Source organism: Melanaphis sacchari, unplaced genomic scaffold (assembly GCF_002803265.2).
Source record: "Melanaphis sacchari strain LSU unplaced genomic scaffold, SCAv2.0 Contig43_pilon_pilon, whole genome shotgun sequence".
NCBI lineage: Eukaryota > Metazoa > Arthropoda > Insecta > Hemiptera > Aphididae > Melanaphis > Melanaphis sacchari.
The window spans coordinates 2811399-2838123 of record NW_020271284.1 but is presented as its reverse complement, the minus strand read 5'-3'; the positions used below and the strand labels follow the sequence as shown (position 1 = coordinate 2838123).

Genomic DNA, 26725 nt, shown 5'->3' with positions numbered 1-26725 from the left:
TGTGTTGTAACTAAATATTTTATTTTATTATATACTAGGTATTCTTTTTTTTTTTTTTTTAAGTATATGGCTTCGGTATATGACTGTCAAATCATTTTACATAACTTATTAAAAAAAAAAAGCTTATCATAACTAGAGACCGGAGTTATATGCATTAATAATGTGGCAAATATGATACAAATATGCAAAGCAAAAGGGTCAAACAATTTACATTAATATGCATAATTAATTAAAAAATATGCTCAAATATGCATCATAAATTTATATTATTTTAAACAACTACAAACAGAACAAATAAAACAAATAAAATATAACAAAATTTGCGGTTTTACCAATAAATGTATGTTAATTTCTTACATAACTTTAAAATTAATTTGTTTTTTTTTTCAAATTTAATTTAATTTGTCACATTATAGATTATCAACACAGTATCGAAATAGAGAAGATAAAATTCTTTACCGTGTTGACGGTAATTTTTTTCGCCATAGCAGTATTTAAAAATTATAATTTTTTAAATAAAAACATAAAATAATTTTATTATTTATTAAGATTGTAAAAAATATGCACATTCATATGTACTTATGAAAAAATATGCCCCAACTCTCATTACATGCAAAATTGAATTTGGTTTATGGAATCATGGAATCTTTTGGGTCTGAATCGCCCACATTTCAAACCCTCGTATAAGTGCATACACTTAGTATTAATGTGCAAATGCATAAAATTCCGATCTCTAATCATAACTAAATCTACAATGAAAGTGATTTGTGACCACAGCACTTGGCTTACAAGATATTTCACAATATTTCGTTATACTAGTATAAATGGTGAACTAAATTATTCATAAGCTTGTGTTGAGCGGTTTTTTATAAATTTATTCATTGTTAAGTGTTTCAAATAATCGAACATTTTATATTAACTGACTTAATGTCTTAGACAATATTTCATCAAGAACTTGTAAATAATAAATATAATTTCTTAAAAGCAACATTAGCAATAGGCCGGAATGATGATAAGCTAGCAAGTATAATTACTTATATATGAATAAAATAAAAAAAATATATAAAAATATTGTATTAAATATGACATTTTTATTAAGTATCTAAATTGATAGATACATACATACATACATATATGATAGTATGATACATGCATACATTGCATAAAATATTTTATATCAAAATACATCATAGGATATCATAAGAAATTCAAATAGTAAAGCTGTACTTGTAAAATCAAAAGAAAATTTTTAAAGGATTTGTTATTATTAGTGTACTGGATACTTGTCTTGTATTGGTCGGGAATTCAGGATAAGTCGCATCAGCGATTTTACATTGGATTATTTAAGGTAATAGCGTCAGGATGACAAGACGAAAATAGGCCGTATACGCACATACGATACATTTTACGTGATAAAAATAAAATAAAATTATAAAATAATAATATTAATAATAATAGGTTTTAACTTTTAAGGATCACAGTGTTACTTATGCGCTCAAACGGTATTAGCGCCTACCGCTTGTTCCTCGCGCCCTTTGTGGTAAAACGTCTCCAAAAGCTTGGCTTCCGTATCGACGGTTCATCATCGTCCAATTCTCTGGTCGGAGACCCGTGTCCAGAATCACTTTCGTCTGCGTTGTAACGACGGCCAGTCATTGTCGAGTCGTTTCCGCCACGTAAAAAGTCCAGGAAGTTTGATTCAGATTTCATTTTACCTGAGCGTATTAAACATAAATTATAAATTTGATTTAAAAGGATAATAATTTATAGCTAATACCTAAATAATTGTAAATAATTATAATGATTTTGCAAATTAATATTCACTGGGTATATCTATACAATTGTAATAGCATGTGGCCCGTATGGATACGACGTCCTTTAGAGGTCATAGATAGAGAAATTTAACTACCTACATCAACGAAATATTATAACATAATTTATTAAAATTTAATCTTTTAAGTAGGTTTTTAATTAATAGTATGTATGCATGTACCTATTGATGGTTAATATAAAAATTATAACAATATTAATACGTAGGTAATTAGAAACAATTAAATAACAGAAAAATTAACTAGCTAGGTAGTCTATTAAAAAATAAGAACTTTACTAAAAAGTTACGAGATTTATAGGGCTTTAGACTGCCCATTCTCAGCTCCCCGAATCAAATAAATGATAGATACTTTTTACTACTCGAAACAAACGAATATTTTAAGATGCCATTGCTCACTTATATATATATATATATATATATATATATATATTATATATACATATATACTACGTTATAATAATTGTATATAATATATTGTATACCTGCCTACGTGATATATTACTAAAACGCAATAAATATTTAAATTTGATAATTATCAAGAACACGTTTGTAATGATTTTTCACAAGCTCCTAGAGTCATCAACATTATAATGATGTAAAGAAAACAAAATCCGTGTGCTCATTTTACACAAGTTTAAAATTTATTCTTAACGGGTTTATAGATACACTATTCTTTGACATGGGTAAATGTCATACGATCTATATGCAGCAGGTAATTCAACGGCTATACCCAGGCTATATTATACATATAGATAGGTACCATATATTAGGCATGTTTAGAACAATTTAGCAGTCTAACTGAGATATTTTTCGGGAGAGAACTAGCTGCCTCGTATAATACAGGATATCAGTTGTCCAAATTTCAAAAAACAAATTCTAAAAATTAATTTTGAATTAATTTAAATTATCAAGCGTCGTCATTAAACACTCTCGCCCAGTGGTGTAGGCATTCAAAGTGGGCCCGAGAGGCTTCCCCCTTTAGCATTTGTATTATTATTATATTTGTAAGGCCTAACATCAAATCCTAAATACTGTGTTTACAAAATTAATATAAAAATTTTGGCCTCTCTTCCCCCCCCCAAAAAAAAAATCCTAGATCCGCCACGCCTACTTTGGCTAGACACAAAAACACCTCCGTGTTAGAATTATAGGTACATAGGTACCTTTTTTCTTGCCCGGCATGCCAAAGCTTAAACTCCTGGAGTTAAGCTCAGCCTTTAGCTGCTCCGGCGGTATGTCTTCCACCTTGAACTCGTCCGGATCTTCGACGAACGCCTGTTGCAAGTCTCGCATGATTTTCTTCCTAATAGTTTTCTTCATCGACAGATGCCGTTCTAGGTGCTTCACGTCATCCTCAAACGTAGCCGCGCACTTTGTCTGTCGACTACCACCGCCCTTGTGCCGTTTTTTCTTGGATCCCTTGACCGGTAACAAATCCTCCTCGCTAGCCGAACCCACCGATATAGCGCTGTCAGTGCCACCCGCGCTAACGCCACCCAATGAGTTTCGGTCGTCGCTCTTCACGTCCAACCGGCGTAACTCACTCGGCAGACCATCGTCGTCGTCGACGCCGCCGAATATATCCCTCAAGTGTGGTATGTTCCGCTCGCTCGTCATTTACTGCGAACAAAATAAATATTGATATTAATAACATACATTAATAGGCAATATGTAGGAATAATAATGTGTATATTTTCCGTACTTATTTCGTATTTTAATATTATTTTCAATTATACAATTATACATAATATATATTATAAAGGTATAGGTATAGGTGTGTTATAATAATTAATAATATTTAATATGGCATTGTTGACGAAGAGTTTATAGCTTAAATATGTATTGTAATTCACTATTATTCAAGGTAAGTAATAATAGCTATTAGGTGGAATTTATTGATCAATTCCATTATCTTTAACTTTGTCGAAAACTTTAGAAAAATTTAAAAAAAATAAATAACTGGGTTTTTTTAAATAAAAAGTATTTCTTTTCTAAAAACACAATTTGATTTCAGATTAAAGAAATCTAAAGTTGAAGCACTTTTTAAGGTCAATAACTTTTTTTTAGAAAAATATTGAAAACAATTATAAGGTAATGAGAATCTTAGATATTATACAAAAAGTCTTTAATTGTGTAAATCATAAATCATTACTATTTACTAACAAAACTAGAATACTCGGGTATACGTGGTTTGGTTAATATAGTCTGTTGGAATCTTTTTTAAATAATAAAATTCAAAGAGTTAAACTTAATAAACCTTATAATGAAACTTTACAAGTATCTTGTAGTGTAGTATAAGATCCCTTATTATTTATAATTTGTTTTAATGCTTTATTGAACGTTAAAATTAATTTTTACAATGACAGTTTGAGCTTTTTTGATATACTATCATTTTATTTCCGGCGCCAACAATGAATACTTTGTATTATTAAGCAAATAAAATGTTAAGGAATTTTTATATTCGGTTTACTATAAGAACAAATTAAAGCTTAATTTATTCAAATCAAAATATAGGTATTTGTCTTAGCACTAATATTTTAAATAAAAATAGTTTATAAGTACTTTCTCTAAAATGTTGTTCAATTTTAAGTAGTGTAGGTATATGGTCTAAAATGTGTTGAACTTATAAATTGAAGGGATTAAAATACCTTTATCTAACAATAAATTATAGATTTAAATGGGCTATTCATAATATATTCTTCTTTGTATTCAAAGAAGTAATAAAGTATTTATTCAATAAATCATATAAAAGAGCGATTTATTTATTTTTAATACATACAATCAGCTAGCTAGTCTACTCTAATGGTATTTCAATATGGGAGGAACTTTCAATAATCATTTAGATATTTAAAAATTTATAATTATTTTTCATTTTTATTCCATTTTTTAATTCGTAATTTTAATTTTAAACACTATACACTTAATTATTATAATAAGTAAATTATACATTTCAATACATATAGGTATTATTATACCTATATAATATATATTGTTTTATTATTATTATTATTATTTTGCTTGGTTATTGTATTAGAATATTATTTTAATGTTTATTTTAAACTATTACTAATATTATATATTATCAAATGTAAAAATAAGTTGATATGTACTACTACCCCAGCACAAACATAACTTATTGGAGATGCTGCTATATAAAAAATTTAAATGAATTATTTATAAAATGTATCATCTGGTAGGTATTATACTAATAATGTTATTAATATAATTTTGACTACTTCAGAATACTATTAAATAAATTTATGTATTATGTATGTATGTTTTTTTGATATAATTTGCTTAAAAGCAATGAAAAAAAAAATTTGAATTTGTTAAACTTTTTTTTCTTTGTGTATTATATATAATAGTAATTGTTGTAGATAATGTTTTTACTATCTATATGTTTCAGTAAAAAATTATGTTATAAGTAATACCAAAAAAATAAAAATTATAAATTAAACCCATTTTATAGATAACTACAAAGGTATCTATTACAACGAATAAAAATAATAATTAACATAGATATCGTCTATATAATTATATATATAACGGGAAATTCAATTTTATTTTAAAACTTAAGATTAATATTAACTTCAATTAAATACAGTACTTAATATTTAAATATGACCAAAGAATGGGTGGATAAATTTTAGTAATATATGCTAGCTTTGAACATAATATTGAATGCGATACCTATTATGTTTAATTATATACATATTTAAAATAATAACATACACCGAATATAAATTGCATTTTACATTATATGCTACATGTTTTGCTTTATTATTATTACATAGGTACATTATATCATAATTAAAAATTGAAATAAATTATTACTATAATATTAAGTATATATTTCAATAAATGATTTATCAATCAAATATACAAATACTAAATATACTTGCATAATAATAAAAGATAAGCATTAACTAAAGTTACTTGTTTTAAGCTTTTTAGCTTATAATAGTTGGTTAATTGTTTAACTAAAATAGTTTAACAATTCATTCAAACATAATAGCTTTTTTCCAGTAGAATTGAAAAATAAAAATCACGCTTAGACTATACCTAAATCATTTTTGTTTAATCATTATGTTAATATTATAAGTAGGTATACACGCGGGTACCCATGAAAAATTTATCAGGGAGGTGTATAATAAAATCAATCAAAAAAGCAAATTTAGAAAAAATAATTATACTAAAGTCAAGATATTAATGAAATGTTTATTTAAACAATAATAAAGTTTAAAATTTTCAAATTTATACTTAAAAACTAGAAAGAGGGGAACATTTTTTATCTTGCTCTCTGTCCTGGTCCTCTTCGGACACCCATGTATATGATAATGTGTAATGATTTTAAATACAAGTAAAGAAATAAATATTTCTTGATAATAATAATTGTCTAATAATTTATACAGTTTATTTGATAACAACGTATAAGGAAAATACCCTAAGCCTCTAATGGTATAATAATGTGCAATATAAAGGAATTTTATAGGATCAAATCAAAAAATGTAAACATTCGCCGGTATGCTAAGGATAAAATAATAAAATTATTCGTAAGCGGTAACTTCATAATATGATGGCTAACACACCAAATACTTAAAACGTTTCAATTTTATAGAGTATTATTTATTCTAGTGACTAGAACCAAATCAAACTAATCCGAAATAAAAATGATTTATTTTATTGTTATTAAATTGTTAACTATATACTTTTGTCTTTTGTACAATTTTACTATATTTTAATTAAAACTAAAATAACTACAAGGTCATAGACAATTAGTTATCAGAACTATTTGATTTTGGGTCACAAATATAATTTCAAAACATTTTCTTGGTTTTATATTTTAATTTATGTGATAAGTATCTATATACTTTAATATATTATAAACAATTTTCAAAACCTTGACCATCGGAAAAATATTATTGCATTTTATATAAAGATTTTTTGATAGCTAAAACTTCTAAAATAATATCTATTATTGGGCGCGTTTCATTGAAAACAATTATCTAAAACCGTTATTTTATCGAATGGTGTACGTTACCGTAAATAATGTATAAATTACCCGGGTAATTTATGAAATAGACATATTATTTTTACTTTATCCATTAGGTATGGGCAGTAGTGTTCATATTATCCAGATAATGTATACATTATCTGTCTTTCGTTGCGCATACGAATAAATTGGTGTTTTTATAAGTTTCAATGATTTCTTGAATAATAATTGTAAGCAACAGTTTTAATTTAATAAATATCTACTTTTGCGGAGAGACGATTGGAGAATGGTTTTTTTAAGTGTTTTATAAACACTCTTTATCCGTTAAAACCGATTTATTTGGTATATGTGTTGTTTTATCGACATAAACACACTACTGTATCCGTTTTTCTTGAAAAAAAGTATTATGTAATCGAGAATAATCAACAGTTTGGTAACTGTAAATCATCATTTCCAGTTCGTTCGTTGAAATGACGCGAACCGTTTAAAAAACCTACCTATAACATAATGACTAATAATCACTACAGTAGTACGTGCCAACATCTTTTTTCATTGCGAATACATTAAAAATTTGACTAAACCAACTTTGCAATCATTATGAGTTTCGATAAAGTGTGCATAGTTTATAAATATTATTTGAAAACAATATGAATTATTATTATAGCTACTAATTATTGCATTGGCTATGATATAATATACAGATTATAATTAATTTTTATCATCAATTTTAAGTTTTAACACTACTAATTCTAATGAATATCTGTATTAAAAATAAATTAGTTGGCCACCACCATTAGGAAATATTATTTTATGTATAGATCTATAGCTTTTAACACAAAACATTAATTTTTTTAGCAAATGTGTTTTTGAAAAAAAATCTCAAAATACTGCAATGTCTTCTAAGGTGATCTCACTCGCATGTGTAGGTTAAGATTGACTACAAACGTATAGCACACTGCACAGCACATATTTTTCGTTCAGCATAACCAAATTTGTGTTGTTAGGTTTAATATTAGAATACTAATTACTACATAATATTAATGATTACCTACTGTGTTTAAAATCAAGTACTAAAAGTACCAATCTAACATGAAAAAAATAAATGTATTGAAAAACACGCATTCGCCGAAAACGACTGTTTCGTGAACATTATTTCATAAAATATGATTGCTTCGAAAAAATAAAAAAAAAATTTAATGATGTCAACAATCGTTCAACAGTTGTTAAAAGCGTTTACATTGATTTGATAAATCGAACAGCGTTATAATATAGGTATGTTCAGCGCTTAGTATCTACTAACGATTACATGGGTGTACAGTTATAGTTATTGGTATGAAAAAGGAATAAAAAAAACCGTAAGAATATTGCGCGTCCATTTTTCGTGAGTTACTCAGACAAAAACAAAAAAACAACGGTAATGTTCATCATGGTCGGAAACATAAAAAGTGTCATACGTTTTTTTACGGGCCAAAGCACAACGGTCGGCCATAATAAACGCTGTACTACGCGATGGTATAATATTATTTTGTATAACATAATATGTATAGTATACGATACGGTTGCGTGCGTAAATTCTTGATGTTTTTCATTCGCTGCCTGCAGCCGGCAGTCGAGGAGACAAAAAAGTCATTACAATATATAGTTAGACATGTACTATTATAATAGCGATGCCGTAGTGTAAGCTAGAGGATGTCTAAAGACTTATCATACATAGGTACAGTCAAATCTGTAATACCGTGTTGATTTTGATTTTTTTTTTAATATGAAGTTAAAAACAAAAAAAAAAAAAAAACAAAAATTTTAATACAACAAATACTGGTAAGCGCAATTATAAAGAATAACGGATGAAAAAATTGTGATATAATTGACAATTTAAATTGAGAAGCCGCGTCCTTGGTGCACACAAAAGATAGTAGAGATGAAATCTCTTCAGGAGATATCTAGAATTTAATATCGTATTATACAGGTTTGATAAATAATAACTTCGTTAATGAATTGTAATGGAATTCGCGGGTGAGAAATTTCGAGAAGGAAAACATTATGAAACAATAGCCTCATCTGTATATTATAATATAGTTCTGTAACCGCGTTACACGTCATCCGGTATGCACATAGTACAGATGCATATAGCTTGTAAGTATAAAACTAAAATACAACATTGTATTTTTATTATATTATAATTTATACATAGTTATAAGATGGATGAACGACTGTTGCGGAAAATCTCGATGTCGTAATATGCTATAATAATATAGAATATATATGCGTGTTGTGTGCGTATATAATGATACAGTTGTTACATGACGGATCTCACGGAAGTCGAGGGACGTACCTACCTAAAGTAAATTAGGAAACCGGGAAACCGACAGTCCTATTATATTATTATATTATCATTGTTATTATTATTTTGATTTCTTGTTAGTTTTTTTTTTTATTTTATCTAAATTCAATTTTTTTATTTTGACACGGAATAATTTAATTATTTCTCATTTAAAATCGAGTCATTCACGCCTATACATTCATTAATAAAATATTCTTATTGAACAAGATATATTATGTATAGATGAAATACTTTTTAGTATTTAAACAAACATATAGATATACAACTTTTTATAAACGTTAAAACATTTATAAACTATAAATTAAAATCCTATAAAAAATTTTTTGTCAGTAATCTAACCTAAAATTTAAAGTTTTTGTATACTTATATTCAAGTTCTTAATAACTCTTAACATTAGCTGTTATTGGTTAGGTTATGTTACCCGATAGATTGCAGTGTTGTACAACATAATGTATTCAAATTCGTCAAATGCGCAAATTTGCAAATGTGTAGGTACATAACAATCTAGTTAATAATTGTGAGTTTGCCCACACAAGGTATTATATTTTTGATAAGGTGAATAACAAAAACATGAAGAGGCGTCTTATAACGACTATATAATTAAGTGGGAAGATAAAAAAATATAAATTTTAATACAAAATACAAATTACCAATTATAAACGTTAAGTTGAATTTCCGACGAGAAAAAATTTACAAACTAAAATTTGAATTTCTATGAAAAGTTTGAATTGTTATTATTTAATAAGCACAAAAATGTTGAATAAAAATCGATAAATTCGTTTAATCACTACATTATTTATGTGTACAAAAATATATTCTTATACTATATTTAATTTATTTAGGGTAACGTATACCAGAAACCTATATCTTAATTTATAGGCATATAGATAGATGTGAATTACTTATATTTAGGTACATTGTATCTATAATATCTATGAAAAGAATAAAAATAAAATGGTGATGTGATATTAATAATATCTAACTTCCATAGTAAATTTTTTCTGAATAAATTTAAAATATTATTTAACACACGATAGAGTGTAAATATTTAAGCATTAAGTTTCTTTTAAGTACAATTAGCGCCTTTTATCAGGGGTAGCAAATTTTAATAAACTTGTAATCAACTTCCTAGTTTTTCTAGGTTGTCGCAATCGATCAGAAAAAAAGGTACTCAATAAACAAAAATATATTATTTATACATGAGTATTACACTTTTTTTTATTTTTTTTTTATTTAGAATATTAATAAGTAATCAAAACATTTTATTTTATAGTGTTATACAACAAGTATTTTAATGTATACTTAATAGCAAATTATTACTTTTAACTTATTATATTTATGTAGAGATCAACCTGTTGGTCACCCTTTCCTTATATATGTGGTTATAAATATATTGATAAAAATTAGTTAAAATTTACATACTTATTATTATAATATAAGTACTTGCATATTTTTTAGTTGATACTTTGTTACAATGCTTTATTTGAATTTATAGTTTTTTTCCACATTATTTAATGTATTTTAATAATATTTATTATCATGCAATATTTTATTCTATAACACAAGAAAAGAAGTTTGGAAATCTAACATGTAAAGAGTATATTTTTCATAACTCACTTAATTTATTCTATGAAAATTATCATTTACCAAGACTATTGATACAATTAATTGGTTAAACCCAATAAGATATATCAATGGTCGAATAAAAATATTGTTTAATGCCATACAAAAATACAGAGGTGTTACTATATAATGGGTGACTTCCTCAATCGAGTTATTATATTATTCATCATTAGATTATTCAAATTATATAATGTGCTAAATAAATTTACGATGTACAAAATACAGTCTACAGATTATATTAATATATATATATATTTATTTATTTATAAAATGTAATGTACTATATAGTTGATTTGTTTGTATGTAGAATATGAAATAGTTGAATAAACATGTTTATTATTATATTTACTTATTAATTATTATGTATATACTTGTGAATATCATAAATAATGATATTTATTTTGTACTTTAAATTGCTCACAAGTTAAATTCAATGGGATTTTTACTATAGTTTGTTAGGTACACTGTGGGTAGTAAATTTTAAAAACATATTGGTCATGTAAAGAAACTAAGAAAAAACATTTGGAAAATACATATACCATATATTATATGTACATGTAATAATAATTTCTAACTAAATAATAAAGTAAGTATTTTATTTTTAATTATATCTGTAGTACCTATATCAACTTTTAAATTAGATTATTATAGTGTTAGTAATTTAAAATCTATAAAAATAAATATAAAATATAAATGATAATGGTATATTTAAAAAAAAAAATTATTTAATATGTTAATATTTTTCTGAGCAATTAATTTAAAAAAATTTTAAAAGTATACTAATATTAATACTATAATTAATATCAATGATAATTATATAGACTGTGATGTTTGCTGTTAATATTGTCGTGTTATTATAGTTATTACTCGTAATATATTTGAAAAACAGCACAATGTGGAACAATTGTCTATTTCTTATATAGTGCGGTAACTACCAATAATAATTCAGTAGGACAGTTATTAATGTCACTTAGATCTCGCTTATTAGGTGTCTACTTGATATTTTAAGAAATATGTCTCGTCCTCCATTACCCACCAACATAGATTAAAATCCAATATATTGTAATACGTTTCACCGGTGAAAGGTAAAATATTAATTATATTATTATATTTTATGATATTTTTTATTGTATTAACAACATTTTATATTATTACCTAACAGACATAAAACCTACAAATGTATAGCCCAATAGTAAAGACTGTAATCCTTTGATGATGTACATTATAATACATGCATAGTATAATTTACGCAGTATTTAATTATTTGAACTAATGTAATTCAACTACAAGAAACCATTGTTACTATTGTTAGATATGGAAAAGTACGACTATCTAATACATGCTACCAGAATATTATGCAACTGTTCTAAAAACCCAAAATGATACCTCCCAGACACTTGCGTTTAAAAGTTTAAGTTAACTTTAACTTTTAAGTATTTATTTAGTTCTGTATTGATTTCGTTGCTCTCCAAGTAATCTGAACTATGTTGTTAAGATAAAGTGCACGAAGACATTATGGCCTCATTTTAAATAACCTTGAGTTATACAATAAAAGAGTTTATAAATCGTTAAAAATATAAAAAGAAAACCTTGGAATAAAATACAAATCGTAACGTTCAAAGTATAAAACTTCGACAAAAAAATATCTGGTTATGGTATGTATTCCAGAAATAAGTATTATATCTTCAGTGCTAATTACGATTTTAACATAATATAGTTTTCTACAAGGCTCCACCCGAGGACTAAATATATTTAATTTCGAATTTTTACACGTAAAATAGAATTTCTACTCAATTTAAATCAATATTTATGATTTGATTTTCATGTATTTTCAGATATTCTTAAAAAAATCATCAAGTCGTATAATTCTACCGTACAAAAATTAGTTCTGCAGTGATGTTTTGAGATTCCGCCTACTATAATACCTACCTATCAAATATGTTTATCTTTATTTTAACGAAAAAAATACAGATTCATTTAAAAATGTCCTTCAAAAATGTAATCAGATGGGGAAACTACTGTAAAGAATTATGTAAAATAACGTAAATAATACGTATATATATGTAATAATTATAGTCATAATATATTATGACTATAGTTATGAGTATTTCGATGATAATATAGTCTTTATGCGTATAATAATTACAACACCTATGTGTACTAACCTACACAACCAGCATTGTTATCTTTTTTAAGTTATTTCATTACTTGTGTAAATAAAAAAATAAAAAACAATTATTATTGAGGTGTGTGTTAAGCAAAATAAAATAAAGGTGAAAGGTTATTAATTATTTAGTTTTATACGTGTCTTGTTATAATATATCAAATAGGTCAGCAAGGGAAAAGTAATGAGTTAAAAATGTACACATATTTTTAGAGGTTGTTATATAATAAATTATTATAATTTATAAATAATTTATATTCTTATTGTAATTGACAATGGAACTGGAACTATCCCAATTTTGAACCGATATAATACAGTATACATAGGTAATTTTGTTACAAAAAGAGGTAAAAACATGTTTTTACGTACATTTTATTATTGAAAATTAATTTTAAATAACATTTGAATACTTGCAATATTACAGGGTTAATTTGGATAATATATACACTGAGGTAAATAAATTAAAACAAGTTTTGATGTAAAAAATAATTTAATATGGAGAATTTTTTTTCATACAAATACATAATAGTTTTAAATTAGACTGGTTAGTGGTTAGCAATACGACCGTTAGTCAGAAACTCTCAACAGTGCCAACTATCCGTGGCCAACTATTAAAATCAAATAAGCAATATTGATGTATTTATTATAAACAGATGAAGTAAGTATTAATAATGAAATCTTATTTAACACTTCAAAAAATAATTCAAACTTTAAAATTTTGTTTCCGGGAAAGTAATGATTATTATTTGTATTATATCCATTGATAATATCTGATTATACTGGGAACTATTTGTTCTAAGACTATCTGTTACACGATTTCTATGAATTATTTAGTTTTTTTAATTCAAATTAGGCCATTAGAAATTATTTTCACTAAATTGATGAGTATCTAAACTAGTTAACAAAACACACAATATACTTTTGTTTTGGAAAACTAGAAGCATTAACAGCACCATTTTACGATCATGTTTGATAAGTGAAAAAATAAAATTTCTATAAATCTAAAAAGTAAACTTTTCTTCTTCCACTTTTACGATCTATAAAAAAAATATATTTTTTTTAATGTATTTTAAGGTTTTTATTGAGTATCAGAGTATCCGAACGTAAAATATAGAACTTGACATAATATTATAAATTATATACAGTCACCAATAAAATATATGTTTCATGTCTCAATTCTCAGAAGCATTAAAGAGCCTAACCTAACCGCTTTAGAACTACATTAAATTTGTATGCATTGAATTAGTTATTTGTGAATAAATTAATTTTATAATAAAAAATTATTCTTTCAAAAAATAAATAAATGAAATTTCACTTTTATGCGATTATAAACAATACTAATTGTTCGTGTTCCTTTGAGTGTGAAACAATAGATAATAATTAATACCGAATATTACACAGAATGAATTTATACAAATACTTATTTAAATAATATAATAAATAATGTTGTTTATTCAAATTCAAATAGAATTTTGAATTTCATCAGTCCGTAGATTTCGATTTCAAAAATATGAATCGTTCAACTAGGTTTAATAGTAGGTAGGTACTCTTAACTTATAAAATATTACGGAGACTAAAAAATGTTATAATGTTATTTATTTTATGATATTTTCTATTATATTGCATAATCTGCATATGAAATATGACTAAATTATAAGTATTCTGTATTCCTATTTTTAAAAATGATACGAAACTGTGTTAATGAATTCGGTGACTGCTGTCTGAATCTTATAATAGAATACCTTTAAACCTATAATACTTACTATATCAATGGATCATTTATGGATAATAATAATGAGGACGTGGGTTCAATGAATAAGTACACATATTTATATATATTATGCTATACATTAAACTCATACAGGTGTCGGGCAATCAGGTCCCAGAGTTGTATTTTCTAAATTTTATAGTCCAAGAGGTACAGGTTGTCTACCGAGCGCACGCTTTACATATATTTCGTATACCAGCTATAGAACACAACGATGAATGATCGTAGGTAATAAAAATATATTTTTTAACCATATTTTTTTCTTACATCCCATCACTCCCGTGGCGTGCTTTCACTCCACATAAAAACTATTTACAGAGTACATACTGTATTATGTAGTATATATATATACCACCACAGACCAAATTGTCTTTGTACATACCGTACATATTAAGACATAGTACCTATACGCATGTTGTACATAATAATTCGTTGTGGGTGTAATGCGAATTTGCACGCGCGCACATACACAAACACAGAAGGAACAACCGTGGATCATCGTCTGTTCAGACTTTCCGATAAGTTTACCAAACAAAAAAAAAAAAAAATAAAATAAAATGAAATATGCGCGCACGGAATTTTTCACTCGTAACTGCAGGATCGATCGGGCGGCCGTTGTTACTGCAGGACTACGATTAATGAGGATTGAGGATAATATGACGCACGTTTATTTCACCTTACCGGGCTCCCGGAGACATTGAGTATGGCACACAGTCTCTATACAATAATAATAATTACGATCATATTATTATTATTATTATTATTATGGGCTCACGCCGCACGCACCGCTGTTGTAGCAGAGTGCTGCTGCTGCAGTTAGTGCATAATATAGTGTACCTATACAATATAGCTCTCGACAGTCCGACCTACAATTTCTACAATTTATATCAACAGCGTGTGTTTGTGTGCGTGTATGTGTGTGTGTGTGTGTGTGTGAGTCGCACCAAGACAATCGTTATAAATATGTATGTGTGTGTGTACTATATATTATACACTATAGGTATTACTACCAGAGACTATAATATGTACCTGTGTTTACCGGTAAAGATCTCTGTAGGTATACGCATAGTACTAATACCTATATAATAATATTACATGTATATACTATTAATATATAACTTATGATACTACTGTAAATTTCTACGAAAAACGCGTTTGCCCATAAGTACTGCTTTGATCACGACCGGAGGTTAGATGGATAGTAAGTATTGTATATATACATATATTTTATGAATGTATAACACGGATATAAAACGGTATTGTTTCTGGGTCGATGAAGTGACGATTAAGTTCGTAGCCGTTTAACCTGATTGACACTTCGATCTTGTGCGTCTCGCATGTTGCTCTCGTATATATATTGCGATTTTCATATTATGTACAAATACACAGACAAGCGCATAATGCGTATATATATATTTTACGTATTATTGTATACATATTTTTTCTTTGCCGTTTAATAGTGTGCAACATACAGTGTTGTACAAATGATACGTTAATTTAATTATTAAAATGATGGTTTTTAAATGTTTTTTTGTGATGTACAGACATGGAGCGTTGAAACAAATGATCAATTTCGGCGATTTCAGATAATAATATATAATACATACTACATAGGTACATCATAAGGTATCATTAGGTATGATATGTATATCATTATGATATAAATACGACATTATTATAGGTCCATTAATAATAATAACATAATTAGATACTTGTTTAATACTTATAACAAGCAACTAACACTTGTTTCTATATTACGAATAGGATCGTTACTCACGTTTATAAGAGAACACGTCTTCTTTTCATGATCTTATATTCCATCGACGAAAAGTAACTCGTGAACGATTTTTCGCCTTATTTGAGAAAATATTATCGTATGATCAAGTACTTATATCAAAATATAATTGACTTAAATCTCAGAAATAATTTGTTTTTGGGTTCAACAGTTAATTTTTAATACTTATTATTCTATTATTCTAACTTTGCTACATCATATTATGTTATTACTATTATTGATTATTATTATTATTATTATTTTGTCATTAATTATTAAATTACATATTTCATTTTAGTTGTATCAATCTTATAAATGAGAACTTTACCGTACGTACGGTATACAAATAATAGATACTATTTTCCTGGGATATATTTTACTTTTTAATTTATGTTATGATAGTTGGCTGCGAAGTTATTAGGGTTTAGGACAGATGTCCCAGTTGAATTATACAAGAGCGAGGACCACCACTTATTCATCTTCTAATGACAAAAAATGTACACCATAGTTATTTGACTAAAATATAAATTGTCTTACAGAAATCAGAAACAGACAATGGATAATTAATTAACCTATCAAGATCCTATAAGTATGCTTTATAATCTACATCTATAGTATAAACATAAAAATACAACAATCAAAGTAAGTACTATTTTTATAAATTACAATTTTTAAATTTTACATTTATAGAATTACTTAATATTAAAAAAACGTAAGTTCACTATATATTTTTTTTTTCAATTATCATCTATTATTCAGATAAACATTATAGTAATCACTATTTTACTAAACATATTATACAACTCTATAATTGTATAAAAACGCCAATCATTTATTACTTTTACTTAATTTAATACAATTCTAGATTAAGAGGTGCCCGGTAAGTACTTAAGGATTTATTTCTTTTATTTCCTAAACAACTGGTGAATGTGAAAAAAAATAGTAAACCTATTCCCGAAGACAGTTTTTTATAATCTATCAAATCGTATAAAAAATATTAATGAAAACCATTTGAAACGTTAATACTTTCAGCTTAGTTATAGTTTGAGAGCTTGATACTAGATTTAAGGTACCGTTATTGTTATTTTTACACACACCAAGTGATATAATATATAATACGGCTTCAAGCGACAATACTAATACAGACAATGAGAACTCGTATGTCTAGTAAATCCAAAATTACAGTTAATACAATTTTACATGTACTATCTAATTTATTATAATTTTATGTCAGCTTTTCCAAACGTATATTTAGCTTAAAATCATTTAGAACTATACCTATCACTTCAGTTTCAACAAAACGTGCATTTTCTGAGGTAAATTACTTGACTTTTAAAAATAAATTCTTTATTCTTACTAATTAATTTATGTTTATTTGTTATTTTAAAATAAGGTTAAGATACACTATTAATAAAAAATAATGAAAAGTTTATTGTTACTTAGTTGTGAGAAAGATAAAAATTAATAATAATGAAGTTGTTGATAGTGACTTGGTACGTTTGAATTATTATTTCAGTTTTTAAAAGATACTCCGATATTTAAATAAATAAAATAGAAAGTTTATTGTTTTTTTTTTTTTTTTTAATTATTAACTTGTTTTAATTAATTTTATTAATTAAGTAATAATATTTAATATACCTATATAGTATATATATATTATAGAATAAAGATTAATATACACAACTTGAGTTAAAAGTTTACTATATTATTATTTACATTATTAACTAATAGCTATTAAAATTTTAAGTGAAATTAGTATTAAAATTTATTTTTTTTTAAATAAATTTTGTGTTTTCTTAGAAACTCATGGTCTTTATAGAATTAATTTTATAAATATGTACCTATATTATTTGTAAGGGCTAGGTGAGTAGTGTAAGATAATTAATTTTACCCCACATAGAAAAAGCGCAGAGTTTCTGCATGTCACTACTTTATTGTCTTTTAAAACATTAGATTTGTGTCTCTGATCGATGTACACATTTTTCAATATTTATGAATTTTGATATTATAAGGTTAATATATGTATTATTAAAATATGTTGATTTTTATTGACATTTATGTATATATATAGTTCTACTGGTCCCATATTCGTGATTATTTCATAAATAAAAGTATGCATACGATCCGAAAAAAATTCAAAATAATAAAAAACATTATGAAGCTGGTAGTTTTGTTTTTCGAGTCCCTTAAATTTTCATATATTAGATGGTAATAATATACGGTAAGTCGGTAACAAAGCGACGGCCGACAAGCCTCAAGCGTCGGTGGCGACTTGCAGGTACCTCGTAGTCCGCCCCCTCCTATCATTAAGAATGATCGTAGGGAGGGGGCACTTATGATCTTTTATAATGGTAACGGGTACGAGTAACCATACATATTTTTTCTAGAATCGTCTTTAGTCCCCCACTACAACTTACTGTACGTCAGCTATGAAGTCATCGTCACGACGGTGGTAGTAAACGAATTTATTATATAAAGATACAATTTATTTACATATTTACAGTAGTGGAAAAATTACAAAAATAATGGATAATACTAAAAAAACATTTATTTTGTGGATTTTTAAATTATATTTTACAATTTAGTACTGAATATGCACCTGCCACAGGTTATTGTTAAAGGACTAGGTTATTACTTTTTTTGTTATTACTATAATTTCCAAGAGAATTATTCCTAACATTCCTAAGAGAAAACTATTTGATACACTAATTCTGGAGCAGCTAAATCAAGACTAAAATTTCATCTCAACATTACACATTATTAGTTATTTATTATATTTTCTTAGTTATTACTTATTTTAATGAAATAGTATATTTAATTGATTCACCGTCAGTTTGGGTGGCTAAATAATAGTATAGATATAGTATTCAATATACGGGCTTTTCGCAATAGCAAGTGGTATATTATAATTCATAATTATTATTAAACATCCGTTATTTGTTGTATATTTTTTGAATAGATTGGTATTGCCCTTGAGGGGTTTTGGCTCATATATATATGCAAACTCTATAAAGCGCTCAAACGATATTTTTAAAATGAAAAACTATGTGAACAAGCTGCCCAAGGTGATTGAAGGCTTCCATTATACAACGAATATATATATATATAATCTAGTATATATTATTTATACTATACATTATTATACAGGTATATGTATATGTATAATAATATACGCACCCGTCTCCTATATTATATGTATATGGATCGTATACTACAGAGTAAAGAGCATAAAAGGAACCATCGTCATGAGTCATCGTGTATATATAACCTTTATGACAATATAAAAAAAATAAAAAGAATCGACCAAAATAATTTTTCACTCATTTTGTTCTGGTATAGGTACGTTTAATGAGCTGCTCGCTATAAGCATTTACAATGGACGTGACAGCAGTAACTCGAATGTTATTATTTATTACCTTTATCTCTTTCTTTAGAACCGTACAGTTACATAAGTATTTAAGTATACATCGTAGGCCTCGGTTATTCTCGTTAGCCGCGCTGAAAATGCGTTCTGTCCATACAAATATATACAATAGTATTAAATGCATAGCGCATAGGTACCCAACTACCCAGTGTATATTAAATTAACGTACAAGTATAAACGACATGTGTGTACACTGTATGATAGTGTAAACTGCTTCTTATCGACGGAAATGAGTTAAGGTTTTAGTATTGTTAGTAAAAAAACTGTCACTATTATTCCTCAAATAGTATTGTTATCGTTATCAGCCTTATACATTTTTGTTACTTCGTGTGGTATAATATGAACACTATGTACCTAATCACCATCAATCGATCGTATCAGATTATGTTCTGAGCTTAAAGTAGCTTAAAATGACAAAGCGAAACATTCTGTCATATTCATTCTGTGTTGAGTATAAATGTAAATAATTCTTATTACTGAAAAATTAAAATGCTTGATTTTATTACCATGTGAAACCAATAGTGGATCGGACGGTATTTAAATGAGTTCCCCGTATCATTAATTTAATTTGCAATTACAATATTTAATTGTAAACGTCTTATTTTATCTACAAATTGATTTAATCCTAACTCCAGCATCCATTTCATTTGGGTTTAAATTGTATAATATTCATAGTTGTATAGATATAAAAAATTGTTTTGTCTGAATTAAATAGTATGATTAAAATATAACATTATCATCCATTATTAAAATATTTATTGTTTTTCAATTTTTTTTTTTTTTTGGGGGGGGGGAGGAATTTAAACTGCATGCTTACTTAAATTAGTTTTCATAACACCTACAGTCTATTCATAAAATAAATTGAAATAAATAAAATATATAAATAGCATATTATATAGATATGTCATATTACATATGTACATTAAACATAATAAAAAGTAATAATCAAACATATACCTATATAATAGTGTAATGATAAAATAAATTAAACTATAATAATAAGTACTATGTCATTTATAGTAGGTAATAGGTATACCTTTATAATACGAGTATACATAGTGATATATAATAATATTTTTATCAAATTAAACAATATTTAATACAATAAATTTATAAAATTAATAATAACATTTCAAAAATACATAGTTATTAACTATTAAGTACCTACTTATTGTTAACGGAAGATATTATTTGATTCAAATTTTAGGCTTGATCACATGACTATTATATCTTTAGAAGAAAATTTTAAAAAGGACGCTTTCCTAGTAGAATTCAGAATCTACATTTAGAAAAATAGTGATTAATTTCCATATTTTAATTCCTAGTTTTATTTATGTAATAATGTATGTATCATATATTCATCTTACTGTTATATGAATAAGAATTGAAATATATTTTATAGTTTTTATATTTTATGAATAATATATTGTTTACACGGTATACAAATGAAAATAAATTTAATCTGATACAAATAATAGTTAAAAACTTAAAATTGAATTAAAAGTATGGTTTATCGAGAGAAGTAAGCTCGGAGTAAGGCATCATACTTTCTAAAGTGTACATGCTTGCCTATTATTGGGGAGGACTAGACGGGGCACTCCCCGCCTGAAAAAATAATTTTAACTTATAATTTAATAAATATTACCATGATAGAATCTAATAACTTAAACATTATAAAATAATTTTTTTGATTGTATTGGGAAATGAAACAAGTATAAAAATATATAATGAATGAGGGTAGGTTATTCACGGTTGTAACTGTTATCTTATTAACGACACATGTGATACCTATGTGCTGCGTAAAATTATTTATATTTAATGTTTTATTTATTTTTCCACCACCCTCCTTCTCCCTTAAAATGTTAAAAATATAAGTCAATGTTAGTATATAAATAGGTATATATATTATATAATTTACATAAATATTTATACAATTAATATTAATATACATAACATTTTAGAATAATGCTTTATGTGCCTAAATAAAAATTCTAATAACATTATGCATAATTTATTTTATATAACTTTCAAATAATAACTGTAAAATAAAACAAATATTCAAAATATAATGTATCTAAATATAAGAAAGAAAAATTGATTAAAATTAAACAATTTCAAATTTAACACAGAAAGTGAATTGGTATTTTTGGATGAACTAAATATCAGGGACCTGATTTTGAACAGTAAACGTTTCTAATTAAACTTAGGTTAAATTTAACTCAAAACTAACTTTTTATTTATTTTTCAAGTATCCAACCTCACCATAATAATTATATTACAAAAAGTAAAAATAATCTCATCAAACTTTTTTTTTGAATTATTAACATGTAAAATTAACATATCGAGGGTAATGTCCTTACTCCGTAACTCGCATTATCTCAGTCTTTGTATCTACGGTATAGTAATTTCTTTATTCGTTGACCATTGTTGACGCATTGTCATAGAAAATTATGTTAAAAGAATAACTGTGATCAAAGGTTTGTTTATCTTTTATTTTTTTGTTTTGAAAATTCTTTTACATTATTGTACTTTTTGCTCGCTTCATAATAATAACGTCATGTATGTTTGTCAAATATTTTTATTATTATTATAACAGCGTTATTACTATAATTTATTTATGTACACTATTCATAGAGAATAAAATAGTCAAATATATAACGTAACTTAATAAACATATATATATATATTTTTTTTTCGCAAGGTGCATCAGAACTATGCATAGTACTTATTACCCACACTGTTATATGAAATTATCATTATATTTTTATTACATTTCATACGCAATCTGCATCACCAAATTTATTGAATTATGGTGTACCTATGTTTAAGCAAAAAATATGACAAATTTAGTTTCACGGCTAATTTAATCGAATTTGTGGATGTAGTTCAATGTATGTTACCGAATAATATTGTGATTTCGGCATTTACCAACATCAGGAAAATTATAAATAATCTTCATAAGCGGTGAGTGGTGAAAGCGAATCGCGATTATTACATAGGTACGTACTTATACGTATTTTCTTGACTGGATATGTACACACCATTTGTACATTTCCATCGCTACTCGCTAGAGTAGCTTACCTAACTTAGCCACCTATCTGTCTTACCTAAAAAATTGTTATCAGATTTGTATTTTAATTCTTGATTTTACAGTATTCTAATCTATTAAGTTTTGTTGTTTTCGTAACACACCTTGCGCAAAACCACGTAGCTTGACGTTGGTGACTTAGGATATTTTGAATATATATTATATGTTTTTATGATAATTATTATTTAATACTAACTACCAATTTGTAAGTACTTAACATCGTTATCTTTGTAAAAATTGTAAATAATAGGTATAATATATGCTTAAATCTATTAGGTATATATTTATATTTTATAACTAATATATTATCAAGATTCGACGTTCAATAAATCTATTTTGTTCATTTATATAGTGTTCAAATAAATTCGATGAATAATTATTTATATCAAGAAATTGTTAATCATAGGTACAAATTATTTCACGTTGAGTTTTAACTACACAAAGAATAATATTTCGACATATTATTATAGTTATAATAACATTTATATAATCTAAATTAATTAATAAAAATATTTTCGTTGTTTGTGATAAAAAACTATAACTAAAGAATAAGAATAAAATATGTACAAAAATTTACAATAATTGCTTAGTTTTATCAAAAATCAATAAACTTATATATTTATTTTACGATAATCATCTTTTATTAATCCTTATATTTTATCAATTATCATTTATCATAGACAAAAATAAACACGATTTAATGCAGTTAGTACCTACAAATTAATTCAGCCAAATTGAAGCCAATTTAAATAAGAGTGGATCAAATGATCGATATCTGCCCTTAATCATATTTTCTGGAGCCATTTTTAATTATGAGTAGCACTAGTAGCAGAATGTACATAGTTGATAATTTATTAATCTAAGCATAGGATTATGAAGATTATCTATCTCATTAATTGTATCAATTCAATATTAGGTGATAAGTGATAAGTATAACTAATAATTGTATCTGACTGAAGATAAACAAGTCAATAAATGAAATATTATGACTTACGACGAATAAAGGTGAGTAGGTGTGTGTAAAGACGTAAAGTAAATGGTAATTTTATTTTGTAATACCATTAATACTGCTATATATAATACATATATGCACATTGCACATGCAAATCACGCAAATGTCAACCACTTTATGTAACGTTGTCTCATGCATTATTTTATCATTTATTATGGACGTATCAAATATTAGTTCTTACATAAACACATAAACAATGACAGTTGTAATGGTTATAGTAATACAAGTATATTGTATCAAAAATTGTAATAGATTAAACAATAATAATTGGTATATGATATAAATAAAGTAAAAAACGTTTTCTCAAATCAAAATAGTTATCTATGATATAAATAATAGACTTTTTATTTCGATAATGTTTATCGTTATTGTTTAATAATTTTCAAACCGTTTCTAGTCCGATATTATAATATATGCGGTACAAGAAAATAGTTTTGTCAAACTTGTCGTTGTTCACTAGTCATTCTATAATAAAGTGGTAAATCAACTTTAATACTGTGCACTTCTTATCTAAAAGTTTTACCTAAACAGAAAACTAAGTTCGTACTCTGCCTGGCGTGTCGTTAAAGTCTTCCAGTGTAGCCGTTCTGTGTTATGAGGTGTTCAGACGTTTTGCACAAATATTAGGTACTATCAATGTCACTATCATTGACATCGAATGCAATTTAGATCTATTATTATTGCAAAACTATCTCCCCCGTGTATTGTTTTCATCGTGTCTTTGTTAGAGCAGTTAAATGTGTATGCGCGCGTTTACACAGAGGTTGGATATAAGAGCAGAGCTCGAGGGGGTCGCGGCTGAATCACGACACAACCGGTTCCCAGAGACAAGCGACTGGTTTTTTTTTTCATCCATTATTTTTGTTATTCTTATTATTTATTAAGTATTATTACTAGACTAGACAAACGTACAGTTAACGCGTGTAGCATAGACTAACTATTTAATGTATACCTATTACTCGTACCTTGTGTGTTACCGTGTACCTTTGTGCTCTACATAGGTACCGGAAACTGTCAAAGCTCATACATTCATACTTCACCCCATTATACATATTATTATCTGGTCTCGGGAAAAAAGCATAATGTTATAATGTTTAACACTTTGTTATATATTTTTTATCTATGCGTAGTACGTACTCACCTCTGATTTGTGGTTTTTTCTCGTCTTTTTCTCTCCCTCTACGCGTATGTATAATTAATTATTGTTGTACAGGAACACAAATCGATCGGTTTCACGTGAGATTCGTTAGTTGATTGTAAATATTCCGGTACATTTTGCGAGTCGAGTATTATAGGTACACCAACACCGGGTTTTACATGTAACGAGCTAAATACATAAATAAAATGATATTGGTAACCATTAAGTATACGGCAGTGACACGGTCCTCCGCGAGGACTGATGAAAGGTATACTGTTAGTTAGTGCACTGAATAAACCGAGTGTGTATGAAACTATGGATAGGTAGGTACTAAAAGTGAATGGGTTTGAACTGCAGCAACTGGTAGGAGAAAGCCGGAGTGGGAATGATTGGCTGCTGTAGCGGGTCTATTCGTGTGGTTTGATGCACAATAGCGTCATCTTGCTCTTGAGGCGTCAAAAAGTTCTTCTCATTTCATATTCGTTATATATTTAATGAAAAAATAACATGGACTATTAAGTAAATGGTTATCGTACACACGATGATTCGTCAAAACTGCCTACTCCCTTTTTTTTTCTTTAATAATGTTATTCACAATTTGATTTTTGGAATTTTTAAATATTATTATATTATAATATTATTATCATATTATTTTTAAATACTTGCGATATTTGTGATTTTTAACATTATTTAACTATTTTTAACTTTAAATTATTCAACAAATAATTTATTATAAATCGAAATTCTAACGAGTGGTTAGTACTTTGATATCACAATATTGTTTTAATGTAAGATTTTAGATTATAGAACACTGAAAAAGCAGTCTAGGTATGTTTGAAACATATTATACCAAGAAGTTTTTGTAAAATGTTGCACGACTCGTTTCAGTATCATCATTTACCGTTAATGATTTAAACTATGAACTCGTACTGTGGTTTATCAATATTATACTTATAATTGATGTGTTCATTTTTATTTAAATAATTTATTAAAGGTTTTAAATAAAGGGTTTTTAGACAGCGAACCATCCAAATATTTTTTTTTAAGTTCCACGGGCTGAATTTATAATAAAATCATTTTCTAAATTACTAAAAAATACATGCTGTGCTTAAAATATATTGGGTTGAAGATTTTTGTTTTAAATATTATACTTGAAATGTATGTATTTATTATTACCTCATTAATGTATATAAAATTGTATACTACTCAATAAAACATTAACACAGTATAAAATTTTATTTCCATGATTCGTTCAATTTATAATTTATTTAATATTTAATAAATTAAAATTTTGTCCTAATAATCATCTACCTATGAAAAGATTAAATAATATTAGACTGATTAATATTATTTTAATTTGTGAAACTTATACTTGAAACAAAAAATAATTATTTCATTTTAGAGTTAAAATAATCGTATTAATCTGTATTAACTTATATAATACATTTAGATGATTTAAACGATCATTCTAGTGGCCTATTGGGCCATTTAGCAAATAGTTGACGGTTTTCTATAACTCTTTCTACTCACGTTATGTGATTTTCTATTTCTATTGTTAACCACGAGCGA

The 26725-nt window shown here is 26.3% G+C and overlaps 1 protein-coding gene across 1 annotated transcript; it reads right to left on the bottom strand.

Moving 5' to 3' along the window:
* Positions 1-1132: 1132 nt before the first annotated feature.
* On the bottom strand, positions 1133-25469 carry LOC112597737. The gene is made up of 3 exons (XM_025343920.1): positions 25160-25469; positions 2995-3451; positions 1133-1715 (listed from the first exon to the last, which is right to left on the bottom strand). The coding sequence occupies exons 2-3, from the start codon at positions 3446-3448 to the stop codon at positions 1513-1515; spliced, it is 657 nt and encodes a 218-aa protein (XP_025199705.1). The 5' UTR covers positions 3449-3451; positions 25160-25469; the 3' UTR covers positions 1133-1512.
* Between the last annotated feature and the right edge of the window lie 1256 nt (positions 25470-26725).